This window comes from Artibeus jamaicensis, unplaced genomic scaffold (assembly GCF_021234435.1).
Source record: "Artibeus jamaicensis isolate MK-2021 breed Jamaican fruit bat unplaced genomic scaffold, CSHL_Jam_final scaffold_369, whole genome shotgun sequence".
NCBI lineage: Eukaryota > Metazoa > Chordata > Mammalia > Chiroptera > Phyllostomidae > Artibeus > Artibeus jamaicensis.
Genome location: NW_026522042.1, coordinates 11,456,227 through 11,475,127, shown reverse-complemented (window position 1 = coordinate 11,475,127; position 18,901 = coordinate 11,456,227). Strand labels below are relative to the sequence as shown.

Genomic DNA, 18,901 nt, shown 5'->3' with positions numbered 1-18,901 from the left:
TGTCCTTGAAGTCACCAAGTCACAGGATCACAGGTGGAACCGAATGTCTAATCCAGCCCCTCCCTGCCTGCCTTCCGCAGATGACCAAGGCTCTAGTTTCTACCTGTGACCCATAGGTCATTCCTTTTCCTCCCAATGCCCCTCCCCCAAGCTAGTGGGAGTAGTGATGTCCCCAGCTGGGCAGTCAGGGCCGGGAGATGTTTCTTAGACATTCCGTGCAGCCTGGAGTGCCCGGGCGACTCAGGTCTGACTAATGGGGTTTACCTGGAAGACTCTGGGTAGAAGAAACATGTGGGAAATCCCTTTAAAAAGAGCAGACTCAGCTCCAGGGGCTGGTTTAACTCTGTCTCCAGGTTTCCCTTTCCTTGCCTCAAATTCCGAAGTGCTGACAGGATCCAAAACGACCACCTTGAAAGTTTAGGGTGAGCTTATATGTATCATTTTCTGTACATGAGAAACAAGAAAGAAACCCTGAGCTGCTCCAGCCTCTGTTTCTCTGGTTTCTGCTCCTGGTGAATGCAGCTTCCAACAGCACACTGCTCACAGACACACTGTCAAAGGTGCAAAAGCACCATTAGTTTAGAAAGAAGGGCGCTTCTTTTTCATGACTTTATTTTTTTTAATGGAAGAATTCAGAAGACAGTGCACAGTGATGGAAAGTGGACCAGGGCCTGTCCTGGCCATGACCGCCCCACAGTCTCCCAGCTGGTCCTCAGAGACTCGAGAGAGCTCTGCATGCGGGGGGCACCAAGACAGGAGCCAGACATGGACCCTGCAAAGCTGTGCATCAGGACCCGAGGGCACAGGCACAGGCTTCTTGAGCTTTGACAGTTTGCAAGAGAAGTAAATAGAAAACAAAAGACTGAGCCAAGTGCCTGTCTTGGGTGTTATTCTGTGGCAAGTGGAGGCAGGAAGGAAGGAGAGACTCGGAGAAGACACTGGACCTGGACAATGAAACGGAGCAGTATCGGTGCCTCAGGCAGGGGCGTGATGAAGAGAATGGGCTTCAGGGGTCACGGGTCCAAACTTCCCAGCAACAGACTCAAAGACCGAGCCCTGCCGACTGCCAAGCAAAGAAGGCAACAGTGCTGAGTAAGGAACTTCCAGCCTAGGAAGAAGCCAGTGAGCAGGAATTTGTAGCAAAATTAGCAAATGAACGTGATGTGGAGAACAGGGGCCGCCAGAACTGGTGGGAGGCTCCTGAGAAATGGTGACCCCCACACCAACACCCCCTCCAAGTCGGCACCATGCATCAGGCCGTCTTCCGCTTCCTGGCCCCACACAGCCACCCGGCCACCAGGCCCAGCAGCTTCCAACAGAGCCACATGGTGCCCAGGGTGAGCACCAGCAGGAACAAGAAGACGTCCAGCAGGTACTGCTCATACCACGGCTGCTGGAAGGCGTGGGGTTTGAGGTGCGCCGCTCCCCCCGTCTGGAGGACGTGGTCGATCCAGCCCACCAGCCGCTGGGCGGGGGTCTGGGGGTGGGAGCGCCTGATGATGCTGGCAGCCACCGCTGCCGCCTTGTACCTGTTGGCAGAGACACACACACACATGAAATATGCATGTATGTTTGTGTATACATATCTTTTGTGTATATATAATATGTACATATATATATACACACACTCTGTACATATCCATGTATGTACACACTCTGCATGTACACATGCACACACAGAGTAGGGCCAAAGCAGGCTCACAGTTAGTTGTTCATATGAAAAATAGCACAATAGTTCATAGATACCAATACAAGAACGAACCCTGTGTTTTGCCTACTCACTATTATAACCCTGCTTTGGCCCTACCCTTATGTGAATACCATCCTCAGTTCGGAGGAATGTCAAAAGCCACAGGTTAAATATTCAGCCAATTCTGAGGCCAAAGCTGATTCTGACCATCATGAAATGAACGGCTGAAGGATTCCCAAGCTGGACTTTTCTTGCAAGTTTCATGACCTAAGTGAAGTTAAATCATTAAGAAATAAATTCTGAATTAGCAAGTTCTTTGGGTTATAATTCCTAGAACAACAACAAATTTTATAAATTTGAATAATGACAAAATAAAATCTCTCTTATTCTTCCTTGTGTTTGTTATTCACATTTTTACAAATGTTAAATGAAAGGCACCTATATATGGGGCCTGACAACCAAGAAACATGGAGTCCCAATTTACGGAAGTGGGAGGATCTGGCCAGCAGGCTGAGAGTGTTGAGAGCAGCCCAAAGTTGGTCTACGGTCATGGCAACCAGATGATGAAGAAAAGATGCCCATCAGGAAGGCAAAAGATTACTGTAATTAGCAGAGAGGTTTGGGCTGTAGACATCAGTTTGGAAATTAACAGTCTATAGAGGGTATTTCAAACCATGAGACTGGTGAGAACCCAAGAGTTAAGTGTGGATTAGAAATGAGATGAGACCCAAGGACCAGGCCCTGCTGTGGAGCCCTGCAGAGTCTGGGGATTGTGGGGTTGGAGAGGAATCGACCAAGGAGGCTGCGGAGGAGCAGCCAGTGAAGAGGGGAAACAGCTACAGCATCTGGGTCCACTGAGGTCCCTGTCCAGGGACGAGGCAGTGACAAGTTGGGAGGAAGGACACTGGTGGGATGAGCGAGATGAGGACTGACAGTGGTCATTGGCTTTGGCAGCATGGACACCACTGGCAGCCTGGCTGAGAACCATTTGGTGCAGTGAGGGAGCCTTACTGAAGCAGGCTGATGATAGACGGGACAAGAGGATGGTGGCAGAGCTGGGTGACTCCTTGAAAGAGTTTGCAGCAAAGGGGAGCCTAGATTTGGAATGCAGCTACAGTGTGAGGAAGGATCGAGAAAGCTAGTTTTAAGTCCAGATCCCTTCGATGTCAGATTCCTGCACTCGGATGACTGTATCGTGGTCATGCAGGAAAATGCTTCCTTCGCAGGGGACTCATGCTGAAGTCTTTAGAGGGACAGCAGGATGACATCTGCAACAAATTCTCAAAGAATTCTGCCGTTCATATACATATATAACATTCTGAAAAAATAGAGGAAGAGGGAGAGAACACAGTAAAGCAAAACGTAAATAAGTGATAAATATAGTGAAGCATAGACAAGTGCTTATTGTATTATTCTCGTTACTTTTGCAAGTTTGAAATGTCTCAAAGTAAAAAGTTGAAGAAAAGCGTGAGAGTTTTTACAGCAAGTTTTTTTAACTGATAAAAGTGTTCCAGAGGAAAGGGGAAAGCGCACGATGCAGAAGAGAGTGGGACAGTGAAGAAGCACGGGCTTTGAGGGGCAACAGGCCACGATCCTCCATCCCAGGGCGGGGCCTGGTCTCCACGGGGACACAAGCTCAGGGAGAGAAGAGAAGGCAGGAAATGGGCAGGCTGGTAAATTTGGTGGTGGGCACGTGCAGAACTTCTCTGCTGATGGCTCCTCTGTCTTTTCTTTCAGTAAAATGAAACAAAGAAGAGCATACATTGAGAATGAATGAGAAAAACATGCTGGAGTTTTGAGAAGATCAAAGTGAAACAGTAGTAGGAGGGGGGTTGGGGGGATGGGTGGAAAAGGGGAAAGGGATTAAGAAGTACAACTCGGTTGCTACAGAGCAGTCTCAGGATGCAGAGTTCAGCACAGAGAGTGCAGTCAGTTACGTTCTGCGAATGACCTTCGGGGCCAGGCGGGGGTGCAGGATCTGTCGAGATGAGCACTCAGTGAGTTGATGTCTAGCCACTGGGGTATACACCTGTCACTACTATAATAGTGTGTGTTAACTGTAACTGAAAATAAAAATAAAATAAGGCAATAATAGGAAAGGGGGTAAGAAAGATGACTAGCAAAATACAGTAAGATGGTCAGGCCTGCTGGGGCCCACATCAGGCAGGCCTGTGGCCATGACCTGAAGTTGCATCCATGCAGGGTGGATGTCCCTTCCTGGTGCGGAGGTGGCCTCCCACAGTGAAGGGGGCCGAAGGCAAGAGCGGGCATCGTGTCTGAGAACCTCTTGGGCAGAGGAAGGGAGCCCAGGGAGTCATTCAGACCAGAGCCCCACCCCGAAGTCTTGGTTCTAAGTAGCCTCTGCCACTTAATTTACTCATTTGCAAGCATCTGATGACAGCCAGGAAGGGGGCTGGGAGCCAAAAGGGTCACTGGGGTCTCGCCCTTTCCCAGGCATCATGCTGAACGACCTCCAGAGACCACTCCAGGGATGGAATGACCCCTCCAGAAGCAGCGGTTCCCGGCCTTTCTGGACCTTAGTAGACTGTGTTGAGAATCTGATGAACGTGATAAAAGCACCCTCTAGAAAATGTGTATGTGCAAACACATGTTTCTTTTTTACCAGTTCACAATCCAGGGCCTCACAGACCTTGGGCACTGAAGTGAGTTTCTTGGGCCCTGATTCAGAGGATTTGTACCGACTTATTCTTCCTTCATCCGCCAGTTACTTCCTGGTGCCTGCTCTGTGCAGGCAGTGAGGTGGGCCGTGGGAAGTAAGAAAAATACGGGCCCCTCCGCTCACAGAGCTTCCGTTCTCATTGGAGGGAAGGTCAAGAAATAAGTAAGTGAACAGACAGCAGAACTATAAAGTACGAACCGTGTTATGAGGGAAGTTACACAGGGGGCCTGGGGTGGATCAGGGAAGGCCTCTCTGAGGAGGTGCCATTGCAGGAGAATGGAAAGAATGTCCAGGAACAGCTAAGGACAAAGGCCTCTAGGGGAAAGAAATCTGTATTTGAAGAAGTAAAATGAACCCCCCTGCCCTGTACCTGGTTCGAACTGCACATTAAGCATGTCAAGAGAACAAAAACTCTGACAGAAGAACTTGTGTCCAGTTTCTTTTAAAGACAGAAAACTCTCCCTAACGTCTGTCCCAAATTCCTCTTACTGAAACATAAGGGTCACTTCTTTACCTTGGCCTTGGGTGAAAATAGGTCAGTAGGCATCGTAGGGCTGAGTGTTAGCTTATTTCGGGGGAGGAGGACCTCCAGCCAGATCCACTACACACCTCTTGTCTTCGATGACTTGCTTCATTTTAAGAACCAGGGTCTCTGCCGTGAGCTGTTCCATCGGGATGGAGACACCCAGATTTTTGGCTTCCACTCGAACTATATTTCCAGGCTGGTCCCAGTGCAAAGGAATCCCCACCATGGGCACACCATGCTGGATAGATTCCATCACGCTATTCAGCCCTCCATGTGTGACAAACAGGCGGATGCTTGGGTGAGCTAGAATAAAGAAGAAAGAGAGGGAGGAGGATGCTTAAGAAAGCATTGGCAGAACTTGGGCAAGCAGCATCGTCAGGGAAACATGATAGCGGAAGAATCCAGAGGCACTGGGAACCTATGTAAAGAGCCGATTACCTGGGAGGCACCCTGTGAGCATCCTCAAAACACGGGTGTGAGGCCTGAACCAGAGACAGAACTGCATGCACTGCCCCCCAGCATCCACCTACCGATCCGCCCACTGTCCCTCCACACCTTTGTTAAGCAGGGGTTTTGCCTCAGGCCTCAGTACTGCCAGTCCCTGTCGTACTGCCTCTCCCTCATTTGGAGCAAAATGAAGTGTTGAGAAAGCATTTGTCTAGCCCAGGCTCAGAAATCCCTCATGTGCTTTTGTAAAGTGCAATTCTGGGGCTCTACCACAGGCCACTGAGATACATTTGCAGGGGTAAAACCAAAAATTTGTATTTCCAGTTTACCCCGTAACTGATCCAAACTGCAGCCATGCACATGATGTGTCCCCAGAATGCAGCACAGGCCAGAGAGGGAACCCCTCGGAGATGCCGTCATGACATCCCAGACAGGACAAGGAGGAATCGTGTCACATCGGGAAGACACCGTGGCACCCGAGTCCCTCCGCCTCTGGTGAGGGAGCAGGTGCTCAGTGTCCCCGTGCGGTTCTACATGTGACGCACAGGTGGCTCCAGGCTGCTGTGCCACAGAGAGTCCCCTCCTGGCATGTACAGGGACACCCTCATGCATTTATAGGTGCTTCCTGGATGCTTTGGCTGATCCTGATCACCTGTCCATTGCAGAAGGCCACAGTCACCTCACCCCAATAACACTAGTGGCTGAGGGTCACGGGTCTCGCTTACGAGGGGCTGGAAGTGACCCCGAAGGGCCGACCTGTTCTGATGCTTGGCCTTTCATTACCAGGCGCTTTCCTTTCCCACAGCGGTGCAGTGCCCAGACAGGGGTGAGAGCTGCAAACATGCCCTAAAGCAAAAGGAGCAGGGGAGAGAAAGGCAGCCCTGGCTGCTGCCTGCAGAGAGAGGGCGCCCTACCCAGGAGGTCATTCTGAGGAAGCCAGTCCACGATTTTCACATTTGCTGCCAGTTTGACGTCTCTGGGCCAGTGAGAAGGGCTGCACTTCCATATCACCCCTTGAGGCAGCTGTCCAAATGCACTGTTCATCTCCTTGAGCACCCGGGACGGAAACTTGCTCACCAAGGAGCCCAGGGCTACAAGGACAAAACCCGCATCTCCGAAGCTGGCAATGAACTTCTCAAATTCCTGGGGACAGGAAAGACAATAAAGTTGCTACCTGGCTGTCAATAAGAGTTACACTTTACAGAGCACAGTGTAACTCCCCTGTTCGCAGTAAATCAAAGACTCCCCTTCCTACAGATTACCATCTGCTGAAGCCGGCTGGCCTGAAAGAGATTTTCTGAGCCTTGATTTGTCAGGATCAGGACAATAGTATACCCCTCTCTCCAGGCTTCATAATTCGATGTGTTAAATTTCAAATTCTTCTCTTATGGGTCAGAGGGGAAGACCAGGGCAGTTTTTATAGCATCCTCCTGAGGGCTGTATCACCACCGGCCCTCCCCCTGCAGGAAGGCTTGCCCCAGAGGAACCTGGGAGACAAGCCGGACCCCCACGTGCTCAGCAGCTGGGTCTCATCTACCCCACTAGGGAGTCAGTGGAACTATGCAGTGCTGGAGGGCAGTTAGAGAGAAAGACACGTGGTTCCTGTGTCGCAATGTACACAATGTCATCTCAAGTTCTTCCCAATCTTCTAACAGTTTCCAGCTTGCCCATGGCAAACGCCTATGTGGCCTTTGCCAGAGGCTAGCTGTGAAGTTCAAGGGCATTTGTGCTCCTCTCAACCTCCACTCGACTCAATGTTCTCAGAGTGTGCTTCTGCAAGGGTCTTTCTTCACCGCACCCTACACTTCTCTGCTCCACAAGCTGCTCCTCACGGTCTGAAACCACCTCTGCCCGCTGCGGTGGCTGCTGTGGGGAAAGGCGAGAGCCCTAGTGAAAAAGACGGGGGAGCTCTCAGGAATGCATCGGAAGCTGCAACCCAGCTCACAGCCTCCAGCATCACAGCTGCAGGAGCAGCAGGACCTTTGGCTCCCCGTAAAAGCCAAGCAGCCGGTGTCTGGTTTTTCTGCTCCTGTTCACCGGCCGAGGAGAAGATGGAAGAACAGTAATGCTGACCAGTACCAGTTAGCCACACCCAACACGTGCCAGGCACTTTAGTGGAATCCTTAAAAACGTCTCACCCAGGCATCCCAACATTCCCGAGGCTGCAGTTACTCCTCTTACACCCCCAGGCGCTGAGGCTTGGAGAAGATGAGTCACTGGATTGAGGGAATACAGCAAACAAATGGCAGAACCAGAATGCAGTCCAAGCTGTGTCTGGTCCTGAAGTCCAAATTCTTCCCACTACCCAACAGCAAAACGGAGCAACATTCAGGGAGAATAAAGATTCTCCTCTACTGTAGTTCTCTTAGAATTAGTCGTGGGCGGAATTCATAGTGAAAATAACTTTTAGTTTTTTCATTTATTTCAGGATGCAGCACAGACTATGGAGAAAAGAGTAACAAATAATGGCAGCCTCTCAGTCAGTCTTACATTCTCAAAGATCGAGTCTGCACACAGGCAGTTTGGGTGTTGCTAAAAATGTCAGTCGCCGGCCCTGACCGCTGTGGCCCAGCTAGTTGGCTGAGCATCGTCCAGACCCAGTGCCCGGTTGGGGTGGTGCAAGAGGCAACCAAGATGTTTCTCTCCCTCTCTTTCTCCCTCCCTTTCCCTCTCTTAAAAAAATAAATAAAAAGCTTTTAAATATATATATAAATTACCAGGATCCATATCTAAAGATTCTGATTTAGTAGGTCTAGCGGGGGAAGCCTGGAATCTATATTTTTAACAACAGTCCCAGGAGAAGCTGACAAAGATGAGCTAAGGACCACACCTGGAGGAAAGCTAACAGCATGACTGCATGGCTCTGAAGCACCAGTGGGGAGGGTCCAGCTGGCTGGAGTCAGCTGTATTCCGGGCTTGGTCTGGGAGAGGCCGACGGTGCAGCAGGAGACGGAATTGACAAGGTGCCCATAGCAACCGCCAGGTCCCACAGATTGCCTGGTTTCTGAGAAGCAGGAGCTGTTTGGTTGTTAGAAATATTTCTCCTCACCATAGCTCTGGCCCCAGTATCAGGCACAGCCCTCTCAAACTTTCCCCAGTATTTCTCTAAGTCAATGATTCTCAACCTCAACTAAAAACTGGAATCATCTGGAGACCTTTAAAAAATTTCCAATGCACCCGGGCTGGTTGGCTCAGACGGTTGGAGCATCACCCCACACACCAGAAGAGCCGGGCACACACCAGGTTGCGGGTTTGATCCCCCATCAAGGCAAGTACAGGAGACAACAGATCCGTCTTTCTTTCCTGCATCAATGTTTCTGTCTCTTTCTCTCTCAAATCAGAGAGCATATCCTCAGGTGAAGCTTAAAAAATAAAACTTCCCAATGCCCAGGCTGCACTTCAGAGCCATTAAGTCTTCATTTCTGGGAGGGGGCCCTCAGCATCAGTAGTTTTGTAAAACTCCCCAAGTGATTCCAATATGCAGCCGAGTTTGAGAACCCCTCAGTGAGCCCCAGCAGGCAGCCGTTGTAAGACGTCTGTTGGCTGACTATGAACAAAAGGTTGTACTGTGGGTTGGGTGTGGCTTTCTGGGAACTGAGGGTCAGATGCTGGAACGAGCTCTGTATTTAGTAAAGCTATAGGGCTGGGGAAGAAGCAGTAGTTAGAAGACAAAATGAGAGTTGGGTTTCTCACCAGCCCCACCCATTCATAAAAGAAGCGACCCTTTAGTGAGCAAGTATTAAGGACCCAAGCACGTGGGACTGTGTCTTAGAGAAATCAAAAAGACAGAAGAACAACTGACCATTGAAAAAACATCACAGACCTCTACATTCATTCATGCACAAACATCAATTCAAGATGGATCATATGCCTAAACGTAAAATCTGGAACTGTGAAGCCTGTAGAAAAAGAAAGCACAGGAGAATATCCTCATCACCTGGAGACAGACAGAGATTTCTCAGATCACAACAAGAAAAACATGGAAAAACCAGGCCTCATGAACTATAATTGGGCTGGCCAAAAAGTCTGTTTAGTTTGTTTTCATAAAATAAAAAAAATGCAGTTTTCATTTTCACCAATACCTTTATTGATTTGAGTATTTTGAGTATGTTGGCTATCTCCCAATATTGGCTTCTAGTGGGTAGAGGCCAGGGGTGCTGCTGAACATCTAATGCATAAGACAGCCCCACAGCAAAGAATTATTTGGCCAAAATGTCAATATAGTACCAAGAAACTTCACAAACCACTTTTGACACACTCAGTTACAGCACCTTCTCCACACACTACACAAATCTTTGTGTGTGTGTGTATTTCAGTTACATTTTACCTTTCTTGAAATAATAAAACATAATACGCTGCAAATGTTGTGTATTTTCTTCCATCTTCAATATTAAAATGGCTGCACAAAAATATACTAGTTTTAATAAGTTTTCTTTTTAAATGCAGGCTGATATGCCAGCTGTCACAATACAGTCTAACAAAATTGTTTTGATTGGAGTTAAAGACAACTAAGTGCTATTAGAGTCATCGTAGAAAAAACACCAAATGAACTAAATGGCCAACCCAACAAAAGCTTCTGCTCATTGAAGCACAATAGTAAGAAACTGAACAGACAATCTGCAGATTGAGAAAAGCATTCACAGTGTGAAAAGATCTTTATCCAGAACATATAAAGAACTTTCACAAACCTACAATCAACACACAACCTAACTAAAAAATGGGCTAAAGATCAAGAAACCATTCAAAAAGGAAAATTTAAAAACGACTATCAACAGATCGAGAACCATTCAACATATCAGACAGCACACGAAATGAACATGGGGACTGGAGGGGCCGTTGCGCCCGCACCAGAAGAATCAACATAAAAAGACACTGTTGGACGTGGAGTAACCAAAACTCTGGGGCGCTGCTTGGTGCCGCCCCAAAATTGTGCACTCATCTTGTTTAACCAGTTAGCAATGCCTTTCGAAGAGAAACCTACATGGCCATTATGTCTGAGTACCAGGGTTTTACTTACTGGGGGTATTGGTTCAACAGGTCTGTCCGTTAAACCTCCAATATAAACCGTGTTAGGAAGCAGGGGCCGGGCAAACTCAAAGGCAAAGTCAGAATTAACAAACCACAGTTCTGCTTTTTGTCGGAGATGAAATAACTCTGGCCTAGAGTCTTCCGGAAAATGTTCTCTTATCACGTCATCGAACTGGGCGCTGATAGTCCATTCCACCCAGGCAGAAACGAGGAACATCAGACAGTTCCTCACTCGGCCCCAGAAATCCATGCGGTCCGTCAGGAGGGAGGAGAACACCGGGACGTAAGACACAGGCTCGGGCAGCCCAAAACTCACGCTCCCGAACGTGACAGGAAGCATGGCCACCCAAGGGCTTCCAAGTTTCTCGGCAACCAGGAAAGCACCGTTGTCGGAGCCGTCAACCACCACCAGGTCGAAACTCGCGTTTTTCAAGGGGCCCATGATATCTGTTCTTCTCAACAAATGACTGCACTGCGTCGCATGCAGCTTCATGAACTTCAGCAAGTTTGTGAGCAAGTTTCTGAAAAACGGAAGTGAGAGAGATTCAATATTCATGGAAGGTGTTCATCTGAAAACCCACAAAAGACTCTAGGAGCAGGAGGACAACCCCCCCACCCCCCCGCAGCCACCTGCCCGCTGTGCTGCCCTCGCCGGAAAACTCTGCTCCAGACACTGGTGTCCTTCTGACCTCCAAATCTAGTGGCTCTCCCTTGTTTTTGTCCTTGCTACAGCTCTTTCGGATGCTTAGAATGATCCAGCTCTCTTCCCTCTTCCTTTCTTCTCCTCACCCCACCTGTATTTTGATGCCATTCTTGCTCCGGGAGACCTTACCAGCAACGGCCACTGTCTCTGATCTCTAAGGGCTGGAGGCCAAAGCGCACTGAGGATGCTCTTCTCTGTGTGAGCCTGGAGGATCAGCTGACTTGGTTTGCTCTCAAGTGTACCCGTGTGCGGGACCTGTTTTCCTGGGGACGTGAGCGACCTGATGACAGAGTCCCATGAACTGAAGGGGAGGAACAGTGCTTCCCATGGGGAGAGCATTTTCCTCTAGAAGCTCTGTGCCAGGGACATCTGCCAGGCTCCCACTCTGAGCCCTTAGGTTAACAGATGTCTTCACACTCCACTGGCAGAAAACCCTCCCAAACAGTCTCTATTGCCAGGGGCCCCTGTTAAAAAGACCAGTCAATAAGGACTTGGTACTTCGCTCCATCCCCAAGGGCCCCTTCTCTGATACAGATTCCTAAAACCTCACTGAGGATTAATGCTCTGGCAGCCTTTACTTGACGCTTTCTTTTGTTTGAGGAACGATTTATTTAATTTTCTCACAATAATGTTTAAATGTGTGCTACAATTATAGAGAGTATCTGCTGAGAAGTGCTATTCCCATTTCCCACGCCCAGGAATCAGGCAGTCAATTCATGAACTGAGTCAGCAGTCAGCCTTTTGCCAAAGTGAAGGCCCAACACTTAGAACTCTTCCCTCTGTCCTCGGAGGTGACATGAGGGAGGGGGGCAGAGACATGGCAGGTCTCTGCCCTGACTGCTTCATTTCTGCGGAGCTTCACGAATACGTCTGTGCCTTTAGTGCACCAAAAATAATTTACACAAGACATTCTGAAGGTGGAACACAGACCTAAGTGCTCCTTCCAAGCTCCTTGGGTGACTGCAGTGTGCAGGCAGCACCGACACCTCCTATCCTGGAGGGAGAGCGAGAGCAGACGTGCGTCTGTCCTCACGTAAGAGCAGCGGGTGCACCATCATCCATGTACTTTTTAGTGGTTCGACTGTATTTAACGCTGGTTCAGAGGAAAGACTAAGACAAAGTGAAACAGCGTTGGGACAAAAGTTGTTACAACTTTGGTGTCAATAAAAACAAATCTCTTCTGTACGGATAATGGCCGATGACGGTTGGGGCAGCGAGAGAAGCTTTTTTGGCTTCTCAGCAGCGTGATGGGCAGGCCGGCATCTTCCTAAAGGACATGACATTATGAGGGGAAAGCAAAGGTGAGCGAATGCATAGTCAGCTTAGGCGAGAGTGAGTTTGATGAAGGTGCTCTGATGGGGTCATTCAAAAAAACAACAAAAATTTCAAAAAAAAAAAACCCCAGCTAGCTAAAGCCATAAACAAAGTAGCCTAAGGGGCTTCTCGAATTTGAGGCTCGAGTCAGGATGATTTTCCTAATTATATATGGGACAAATCAAAGGTTTCAGTAACTGTCAAAAGCTAGTCAAGAAAGATGTGACATATTTTGGTCTAGTATTTTCATAATTCTTGACCAGCAGATTGGATCTGCAGTGCCACAAATGTGTCCTTGTGGCTACCATGTGCCACGCCCCATGACAGGAAAAAGCGGCCTTTGTCCTCACGGAGCTTACAGTGTAACAGGGAAAGCACCCGCTGAGCAAAGCGCTCCAAAGGACAAGTTAAATATTAATAAGTGTTCTCAGTACTTCAGAAGAAAGAACTAGGTGTTGTGAAAGTGTAGAAACCATCTACTTAGTCTCGCAGCCAATACGGGGAGATTTTTTTTTTTAATTAAACTTCAAAACCAGACATTTGAAGTAACACATGGGATAGTTTGGAGCAACTGAGGGCATGCAGGATCAATTCTGGGACACTAGCTCATGAAAATACAAACATGAACTTCACATGGGCAGAGAAAAGACTCGCAGAAATGCAGTGCTACGCTGTGTGGGGCACACTCTGAAGGGTTGGAGGAGAGAAGAGAAGGAAGCATTGGGGTCAGTTGTTTGTTGTTGTTTGTTTGTTTCAATTTTTTTCATTTTCTGCTCTGTCTCTAATACCTACATTACCTGGCACATATTAAGTCTCCAGCAAATATTTTTAATGAAAAAGACGAAGCACACAATTAAGTGGTAAGACAGTGGTATAGAGAAGTTTAGAGAAATGGAGTAAATAAAATGGAGGAGGCAGAATGTAAAATGCCTCCACTGAGGAGTAGCATCTTTGAGCAGAAATGAAGGAGGAGCAAGAACATTCCAATTAACACAGACAGGCATGGTTTTCCTTGCGATGATTTCATATTTAAGATGAGTACTTTCTTCTTATTTTGACCTTCAGATGAGCGGCATTTTTAGCGGTGAGCCTCATGACTCACCCTGTGTAAGGTTGAGTGTGAGTCCCAAAGTTCAGCATTGAATGAATTGTAAATGGCCAGGTTCAAGTTCTGCAAAAATCAGTCTCTGCAAGTGAGCTTATCATCAAAAAAATGAGGAGAAGAGAAAGGAACAGAAGGAAGTGAAAGAGAGTAACCATGACTTTATCCAACAATGAAGCGATGAGTTCCCCATCATTAGCCCTGAGCTGGAGAGATTAAAAGCAAAGGGAGGACTTTGTTGTTTTTTTAACTGATGTTTAGAGTGACATTCCCCTCACCCCCAGTTCCTAAGGATAAATTTCACTCACTGAGGCCTGAAAGCCGAACGTGCTGGGAATGTTAACCAGAGTGCCACATCCCCCAGACTGTCTGAAACGACAGGTTCAGGGGTGACTGAGGTATTCCCATCCACCCATTCGTTCATTCATCCAGTCATAATTCTCAAATATGATTGCTTCACATTTACTTAAAATAAAAAAACATTACCTTCCCTGCAAACCTTCATTTAAAAAGAAATCAACATCTTTCTTGTATTCCTGAGTATAGTCTTCAGGAGGAAACCAATGGACAACTTGGTATTTTTTCTCCACTTTAAAACCTAAGAAGAGACAGAAGGAGAAAAATCGATTAAATGTCACACACCTACACATATTAAAAGGAATGTCAAAACTCAGTTTAGTCCTTTCCCTTGTTTCTCAGAAAATTTCCTCTCTACAACATCTTTATTGCAATATAACTCATACATCCTAAGTTCACCCTTGAAAAGTGTACAATTTAGTGGATTTGAGTGAGTCTGCAGGCTGTGCAACCATCACCACAGTCAATTTTAGAACATTTCTCATCCTCAAGAGAAACTTCACGGCCTGGCTGACTAGCTGAGCCAGTTAGAGCACCATCCCAGACACACCAAGGTTTCCATTTGATCCCTGGCCAGGGCTCAAACAAGAACCAGCCAGTGAATGCATAAATAAGTGGGACAACAAAGAGATGTTTCTCTCTCACACACGCGCTGTCTCTTTTTCTCTGAAATCAATAATAATAAAAAAGAAAACCTCAGACTTATTAGAAATTGCTCTCATTGTTCTCATACTTTCATTTAGTTCTTTAGTTGCAACTTTCTGTGGTTCCTTAAGTAGTTTTATAATCACTGATTTAAAGTCTTTGTCTAGTAAATACATGGCCTGGGCTTCCTAGTGAACAGTTTCTGTTCCCTGCTTTCTGTCGACATATTTTTCTTGTTTCTTTGTGTTGTACATCTCGTTTTTTGTTGTTGTTGAAAAGTGGACATTTTGAACAGTACATTGCGGCAACTCTGCAAACCCGAACCCCCCCCCCATCCCTAGGGTATTGTTGCTGTGCTTCCTTACTGTGGTAGCTATTGCCGTTCAGTGACTTTCCTGAACTAATTCTGTAAAATCTGTTTTTCTTGTCCTGTTAGGCCCTGCGAGTCTCTGACCAATTCATTAGTGATCATCTCACACTTCCGCTGAGATTTCCCCAAATGCCTTGCAACTAAGCAACGCCTTCCCTTTTCATTTGTGTAGTTTTGTTTGTTTCATTCCATTTCTGGGCCTATTGGTCCATCTCCCAACTCCCCCCCAATATTCTCTTAATGCAATTTTCAATAAGGTCAACTTATTGAATAATTTTTTTCCCCCAGAGATGCTCCTCCCACGTCCTTTCATTGATCCAACCTTGACCAGCTGTTGCCCAGCCAACAGCATAGCTGGTATTTTACAGCAAATCTGCTGAACTTTCATTGCATCGAGTCTGTTCTCTGCCACTTTGTCTTCTCCTTCCTCGCTTAGCCCATCGTTCTGGTCGGACTTAACCCCGTAGTTACTTCTACTTCTTGAGAAGTTTTCAGTTATATGGTAAGCAAAAACTTTGAGACTATTTTATTGTAAAATCTTTCTGACTTTGTGTGCCATGCCAGTGCTAAGAAGCTTGATGTCGTTTTTAGTCTTACTCATCACTGGAATATATGAAAAGTTTTAGGATGCTTTTTATTAGTCATTGGTACTCTGAAATTGCATCATGATTTGCCTTGCCGTGGGTCGTTTTTTTTATTCTTTGCGTTAAGTGCTAAGTGGGACTTCCCAGTATGGAGACTCATGTATATTAGTTCTGCAAATGTTTCCCGTGTCAGTTTTTTGATCAGTTTCTCCTGTGATCTCACTGCATTCTTTTTCTGGAATTCTTATCAGTCTGAAAACCACCTTGATCCAGTCCTCGTAAGCTAGAGGCAAGGTTTCAAGCCACATAAACAAAGTGGCATTTTCATTATGGGACTGTTCATGGAGCGTTTGCCCGAAAAGGAGAAAGATGCAGGTGTGGGATGTGAGGAAGAGGCACCCTGAAGCGGAGGGGCAAAGCCAAAGAGCACTTCGAACTCTCTCTTGCTGAAGCCAGGGTTGAAGACAGGCCTCTCAGTAACCATGCACCAACAAACATATCCTTTTTGAGTATAACAGTTCACAGGACTAAAATGAAGTTTGGCAGAAAATGTAACATAGGCAAAGCACTTATATCTTTTCATCTACGGAAGGAGAGTCCAAACATGACAATCCAGTATGGCAACCGTATGTCACTTGTAGCCACTGAGCACTTGCAATGTGGCCAGTATGGACTGTAAAGTACACATCAGATTCCAAAGACTTAATGCAAACAAATGTGAAAGAGCTCAGTAATGATGTTTACATTGTTCATATGTTGAAATGGTATTTTGGATATACTGGGTTAAATAAAACATATTATTAAAATTAGTTTGACCTGTTTTTAATTTTTTTTTTAAATCTGGCTTCTGGAATTCTAACAGTTATATTATGGGGCCTGTATCTGTGGCTCTTGTTATATTTCAATTATACAGTACTGGTCCAAAGTGATGATATCTGGTTCTGGCTAGTGTGGCTCAGTGAATTGAGCGCCAGCCCGAGAAGCAAAGGGTCACTGGTTTGGTTCTTCATCAGAGCACCTGCTTGGGTTGCAGGCCAGGTCCCTAGTGGGGGGCATGTGAGAAGCAACCACACATTGCTCTCCCTCTCTTTCTCCCTCCTTTCCACACTCTCTAAAAATAAATAAATAGAAGGGGGGAAATAGAAGCTACGATACCTGATACGAAAGCCAGTCCACTAGGTTGAAGGAAGGTCACATCATGCCCATGATCTTGAAGAGTCTGAGAGACACGGTCCATCAGGAAATAATGGCTCCCCCCTAGGAGCAAGGCATCAGTGTTGTGAGGGGCGTGGAGAGAACGGCCAGGATGGGGGATCGGGGATGGAGCAGCTTCCGAGTAAGACCTGTGGGGTGGTGAGCAAAGCTTCCTTCTGCTCCTCCCTTCCTGTTTGGACCCTCAGAGCCCTTGCTGATTGACTCCTGGCTCTCTGAGCCTCGCCTCCAGCAACTCTCTACACAGTTTTCCTGTCCTGTGACCCAGGGGCTCCGTGTCACTGCGACAAGCTTTGGTGGGCATAGAGATTAAGGCATTCCCCTCCCAGGAAACAGACGACATGTAACAAGGGTCGTGTCCCTAATGGTGCACCACACGGGATAGTAGGCAGGTGGCCTCTCACACAGGCAGCAAGTCAGGGCTACTGTTGAGATCCTCCTCCAGGGACCTCTTTGCCACAGGGAAAACCAGAAAATGGCCATAAAGTGAAACAAGGAAGCCAAGGTGCAGAGACCCAGGTGGAACTAGCAAGTTCCCTGTAGTGTGAATACTTTCGGCAGGAGGCACTAGTTCGGGGCCTGAGCATGGCTCCACTTGGAAGTCAGACATCCTGGGATACCTGGAGCCCACCGTCCAGACCCCCTTAAGAAGTCTGAGGGCCTGGGTTGCACGAAGGAATAAGGAGAGATCTACGGGAACTTGGTCCTAGGACTGCGGCTCAGGCAGGCTGCCCGTTCTCCCTGGCCTGTTCTCAGCTTCAGGGAAGCCCTGGTGCTTTCCCTCGGGTCAGCTTTCTTGCAGCCGGGACCGGACAAGTCCAAGAGAGCAGGGTCCCTCTCTGTCCAGCAGCCCTGGAGCGAGCTCCGTGACGCCTCTGAACTCACCGAACAAGGACAGCGTCAGGATTTTGGCGCCTTCCAGGAACGGCAGCCAGGACAGCAGGCAGAGCAGAAGCCGTGAGCGCTGCCCAGCCATACCGACTTCCCTCTAGCACCCAGCCAGAGCCTGCGCACCCTGCGCGCCCGCGTCCCCGCACAGCGATCACCGCACACGCCCGACGGAGGAGTGCAGGGATCAGAGCGAGGGTGTCTGTCCAGGCTTCCTTAACACCGGCTCCTTCTCTTCTCGCCCCAGGTTCCTGCTCTGAGGGCTTGTCACTTGGATCCTGCCAAGAAATCCCGGGCCGGGCGGCATCTGTGAAAACCAAGTCGGAGAAACGCCCCTCCTGGACGCGGGCAGGTGACAGCCGGGCGGCGCCGGTTCTTTTGCATGCCCACGCCCGCGGGTTTCCCACGTCTTTCTCATTCTCTTAGTGTCGCCCCGAATCTCCAACCCCGCCCCCGCCCCCCGGGGAGCTCCCTAGAGGGGATGACGCTTAGGAGGCACAACCGTTGCTACGGATAACCAGTGGCTGCGCAGCTCGCTGCGGGCCGAGCACCGACCGCAGATGCCTGCCTGTGTCTACTGGGTCAGCACAGGTTCAGTGAGCACCTGTCGCGGGCCAGGCACCGGCGTTCTGTCTGCTTATGGCGCAGAGAGATGAGTATTATCAACATGTATTAAAAAATTAGCCAGGTGAAGACCCAAAACATTGCCCTTACTAGCCTCTGAGTGATACCACTGATGGAAAAAGTACTGTAAACCACTTCACGTGCCTTTTGTAGTTTGACCAATTATGAATGCATCTCTAAACAATAACATTTAGTCCGGGGCTGTTTCTGTTCTTTTGCGGTTTTGAATAGATTGGATTTGTAAAAGATCTTTCCATCCTTCCTCTATTTGAAGCTATATCCTCTCGCTGGTATTTTAATGATTACCAAATGACAGTGTCAAAGTCCAGCCATATCTCTCCTGCTTCTGGGTATCACCATGACCTTAAAACCCTGCAATGAGTTTCCTCCACTGAACTCATGCTCAGTTATGTAATTTAATTCTCCGTGTATTTTAACTTCAATATGAAATGACATGGACATATAACAAAGTACACACAAAAGCACGTTCGGCTCAGCAATTCATTACAAAGTGAACCCCGCTCAACCACTGCCCAAGACAGAGAATGCAGGCAGTGAACCAGCAGCTTCTCTGGTGCTCCATCCCGGTCACTACGCCCTTCCTCCTCCTCCAAAGGTAAGCAGTAGCTTAGTATGTGCAGAAGTATCTTCCATGATTTTTTTTGTTGTTTTACTCCAGTGCATTCATTTTTTTTTTAGCTCTATAATTCAGTTTAGCCTGGTTTTGAACT

At 47.7% G+C, this 18,901-nt stretch overlaps 1 protein-coding gene across 1 annotated transcript; it reads right to left on the bottom strand.

Annotated features, from left to right (window-relative positions):
- Positions 1–595: 595 nt before the first annotated feature.
- LOC119036998 (UDP-glucuronosyltransferase 3A1-like) lies at positions 596–17,903 on the bottom strand. The gene is made up of 7 exons (XM_037129008.2): positions 17,544–17,903; positions 16,602–16,703; positions 13,977–14,088; positions 10,361–10,892; positions 6,258–6,486; positions 4,980–5,199; positions 596–1,529 (listed from the first exon to the last, which is right to left on the bottom strand). The coding sequence occupies exons 1-7, from the start codon at positions 17,632–17,634 to the stop codon at positions 1,253–1,255; spliced, it is 1,563 nt and encodes a 520-aa protein (XP_036984903.2). The 5' UTR covers positions 17,635–17,903; the 3' UTR covers positions 596–1,252.
- Between the last annotated feature and the right edge of the window lie 998 nt (positions 17,904–18,901).

Bases quoted from the DNA above. Each gene is read 5' to 3' on its own strand.
- LOC119036998 (XM_037129008.2), bottom strand. From the start codon at position 17,634: ATGGCTGGGCAGCGCTCACGGCTTCTGCTCTGCCTGCTGTCCTGGCTG. The intron at 10,893-13,976 runs GTAATGTTTTTT...TCCGTTTTTCAG, and splicing joins AATGAAGGTTTGCAGGGAAG to AAACTTGCTCACAAACTTGC. The intron at 1,530-4,979 runs GTGTGTAGTGGA...CTCTGCCAACAG, and splicing joins CAAGTCATCGAAGACAAGAG to GTACAAGGCGGCAGCGGTGG.